General features: G+C 46.4%; 2 protein-coding genes across 2 annotated transcripts in view; both read left to right on the top strand.

Annotated features, from left to right (window-relative positions):
* The first annotated feature begins 97 nt into the window (after positions 1-97).
* On the top strand, positions 98-2,076 carry Pmar_PMAR002480 (hypothetical protein). Its single transcript, XM_002780831.1, has 11 exons — positions 98-113; positions 157-302; positions 356-447; positions 496-646; positions 699-832; positions 881-943; positions 997-1,093; positions 1,147-1,263; positions 1,330-1,405; positions 1,461-1,567; positions 1,747-2,076. The coding sequence occupies exons 2-11, from the start codon at positions 228-230 to the stop codon at positions 1,834-1,836; spliced, it is 1,002 nt and encodes a 333-aa protein (XP_002780877.1). The 5' UTR covers positions 98-113; positions 157-227; the 3' UTR covers positions 1,837-2,076.
* Positions 2,077-2,948: 872 nt separating this feature from the next.
* Pmar_PMAR002479 (serine/threonine protein kinase, putative) overlaps positions 2,949-3,881 on the top strand; it is a gene marked incomplete at both ends in the record, with an annotated part of 2,848 nt that continues 1,915 nt past the window's right edge. Inside the window, 4 exons of the mRNA XM_002780830.1 lie at positions 2,949-2,987; positions 3,407-3,485; positions 3,535-3,611; positions 3,666-3,768. Coding sequence (XP_002780876.1) covers positions 2,949-2,987; positions 3,407-3,485; positions 3,535-3,611; positions 3,666-3,768 — 298 coding nt within the window. The remainder of the gene's footprint in view (positions 2,988-3,406; positions 3,486-3,534; positions 3,612-3,665; positions 3,769-3,881) is intronic.

Below are 3,881 nucleotides of genomic sequence, written 5' to 3'. Positions count from 1 at the left end.
GTACAGTGTATGATAGGTAATAAAAGAGTGCTCCTACTGCGGCTGAGAGTGCTGCTCTTTGGGACAAGCCCAATAGACTTGAAAGTTTAAGGAAGAGATTGGCCTCTCATTTGGTGGGTATACTCTAGTCTATCTACTTGGACTCTATGGCTTTAGCTTGGTTCAACACACGATGAGGATGTGGACTCAACTGATGGTCTGAGGAGGAGGAGAAGCAGGAACCAGGCATGCCACCTAGTCCATATGTATGGCAGAAACAGTTGCCAGTGGCCATGCATCAAGTCGATAGAGTCGTATTCTCGGTAGTGATATCATCAGCATCATCATGCCAAGCTCACAAGGTATGTGTCCTTAGGTTCCTGGTACAGTCGAATTAACAACGGATCTAGATAAGGAGGATATGTGTACTGTTAAAAACATGCCCAGTCTATCGCCTCTCTTCAGGGGGTATTCTTCCTGCTCATGATAACCTTCTTTCTGATATTTTCCTATCAGGTTCAACTTCAAGAGTGCATTTTCGGTCCTATTCCCCTGTGCTAAGATCTATGCTGTTGCGGATAACCTAGCAGCAGCCATGGGGGTAGCCTGCATGCCATCCTGTAGGAACCTTAGTGCAGGGCTAGTAGTGGTACTTGGTACAGCTCCGGTAGTATAGGAAATGTTGGGTAGCTCCTCTGATTATGCCTCCTTGTGTGTAGGCTGCTGCTACCTTCTATCGTCCCCCATCCCATGGTGTACATCATAGGCATGCCCTGAGTGCCAAGACTATCGAGTTGGCCATGTGGCAGAGTTGGATATGGTTTACTAAAATGCCCCTCAATGATCCATATGGGTAACAGTGTTATTGGGATCAGTGCATGATCATGTATAATGGTGGTAGATACTGTGGTGGGTTGAAAGTAAGTGAGGATGGTAAAATTATCCAACTCAAAGATCAGAACCAGTACTAAAGACCGTTTATAATACAACAGTGTCTTCACAGTGTTTTGGTATCAGATGCAAGATACCCCATCATCAGGCTAGGATACGTTTCGCATTGGATATGCTCACATGGAAGAGGCTGAGAGGGAAGCACCCTGATCTACCCAAGGAGGTGGTTATACGAGCATCATTACGTCGCCATGGACAGCTTAGATCCCCTCTCAGATGCAGGGTAATCTATCAGAGGCAGAAGCTACTAAGGTGTGGTGTAGCAGAGTCCAGAGCATGGTTAATGTGATGGCACAGAGGTTTCATGGTGTCTATGGTCCACCTGATACAGTGGTAGTGATAGTGGAATGTGATATGCTATTATCAGTGTATTAATCTGCGGTGTTGTTGTTGTTGCAGGTCCTATTAGGAGGGAATGCATTACGATGCCGAGGACAAGTCACTAAGGCTGAGTACTTCGACCCTGACTGTTCCAGTAGCCTACTTCTGCCTCTCGACATACTCATCATTATACTAGTACTCCTCTTCAGGGTCTATACCAGTTAAGGTACCCGTAATGATACCAGAATCGGACAGTGAACAGCAACTCCTTCACATGTCTGGCTTGGCACAAGCCTCGGCCTATCGGATTCAACAGGTAGGGGAAACAACTATTGTCGATCCCCCTTGTTAAAATGATTATGAAGAGGACTGTAGATTTGGGATGGTAGCAATGGCACCCGAGAGGAGTGGAGGTAGACGTCAATTATTGAGTCGCTTTCCATATCGGATCAAGAAAGAGTCGGATGGGGAGCGAATTTGAGGGGCTGTTCACAGGTACATGCCCCTGGACCCGACCCATTGGCCAGAGGATGGACTAGGGGAGGGGAGATATACCTCTGGCAGAGGCGACCCGAAATACTATGAGTATAACGACAAGAATCCACGATTGTCGGCTTGAGTAGTGTATCATCATAACCCTTTACTACTACTAGTACTACTACTACCATAACTCTATCATCATCATCATAAGCTGTACTCTTCCACTGCCCTCTAACGACGAGGCTCTATTGGTATAACAAAGACGGGTTAAAGCCCTCATACATTTATGCTTGTCTATGCTTCGTTATCGCGTATTGCTCCTTTTTCATTAGTGCTCGTTGTAGTAAACTTGATCGTGCGATTTCACTTGTCACTCACTTTGTTGAGTTCTATAGTCTCCTCGGGTCACACTAGTGCTGCTCGCCAGACAGAACTGTCGGGAAGACGAGTGTAACCAATCAATTATTTATCCTTCTCAACTTCGAGCCTCTTTTAGATATTTTCCACTGAGGGTTGCTGCCAGTTGGATTGACTGAGCGTTATTCCCGTCCTTGGCATGGGACGCTACAGCCGATTTCTGTAGGCTATGTGCCAGTCTCCACTCAGAACAGCATTTTCCTGTTTCGAGAGAGCGAGCAACAATAAAGTGCCCTTCCATCAGCATTCTCAGTAGTAGTCAGCCTTTGATGGTCCTACATCCACTTCGCGAGTTTTTGGTTGGTGCTGAGGACAGGGTTTGGCATGGTCAAGCACACAGAGAGAGTTTGTCTGGAACATTGCGTCTTATCTCGATCGGGGTGCTACCTTGACGAGTGCGGCACAAGTAATAGTGACATGTTCTGTGTTCATACGTGCTAGTCCAGTCGCCTACTTCAGAGCGTTTTGCTACTCAGAGTAATGTGCAGCAGGATGACTTGTTTATAATTCCCTCCATTGTAGGGGACTCATGCTCTACGCTTCAGGATTCGTGCGTTGAGTCTACACTTGAGTTGGTTCTATCGTTTGTATATGCGTGCTGTCTACTGACTCTTGGACGAGTATATGCTACCTTGCTGATCGATAAACTATTAGCCGGGAGAATCAACCGAAAAAATCCTGCCAGTGATAAAGATAATCCACGGATCAAGGAGAATTCCTTGACAGGTTACTCTACTTGTTGGTTGTGTGGTAGTGCGACGTTTAAGTGAAGGACGGTGTTCATAGTGTCCCCCCCGTGGATGGACACCTCCGCTTCGGCTCCCAAGAAGCCTGGCAAGGTACCCAAGGGATAACTAGCGGAAATGTGCACCAGTAGTAGTAGTAGTAGTAGTAGTAGTAGTAGGATGTGATGGTAATACGAGAGTAGTGCTCAAACCGTATACACACGCCCTAGACGATGGTCATTTCATTAGAACACCACAGTATCATGCAGTGAGTGGGAGAATCGCGATGAGTTGGTGACACTTCGAATGCTGACTTGCGTTAGGGCAGTCTGGGGTTATACAGATCGATATAAGATCCGCATCGGTGTCATCGCAGCCCATTTTTGTACAACTGTCTCCTTCACGTTGAATTCATCATCATTATAACAACTATCCCATGAACCGACTCGTCGAGGCATTCACCACCACAAAGAATGGAGGGGACACCAAAGTGGCATAAGGGGGTACCTTACTCTAGCATTATCATCTGACAGGTGAAAGGCAAGAAGACCCCCAGCCGTGTATATAAGATTGGTGACCGTGAAGTAGTTGAGGAGAAGCCATTGTCTGAGGGTAGCATATGAAGTCACTGCACCTTGATGACAAGTATGTTTACTATCAGGTGGCTTCGCATATGTCAGCCTCATGAGAGACGTTAACAGTAGTCAGACATTTGCTATGAAGAAAATGAAATGTACAGTAGGTCGTAGTAGTAGAGCACCACCTGTGTCGGTTATCATGATGATATTTTAGGATAGGACCCGATACCAGATGGCCCTGCATGAGTGTAAGATCCTGGAGTCCTTATCCGGCCAGCCCAACATAGTCAACTGTTACGGTCATATTACCGAACCAGGTATTCACCTCTACTGCTTTGGTAGTTTTAACCTCTTACAGGTGAACAGCCCGGCTCCCAAGAAGTATCTCTATTGTTGGAGTACTGTGATGGTGGTCATCTCCTGGACCTCT

This window comes from Perkinsus marinus (assembly GCF_000006405.1).
Source record: "Perkinsus marinus ATCC 50983 genomic scaffold scf_1104296944018, whole genome shotgun sequence".
Classification (NCBI taxonomy): domain Eukaryota; phylum Perkinsozoa; order Perkinsida; family Perkinsidae; genus Perkinsus; species Perkinsus marinus.
This window is presented reverse-complemented; position numbering and strand designations above follow the sequence as displayed.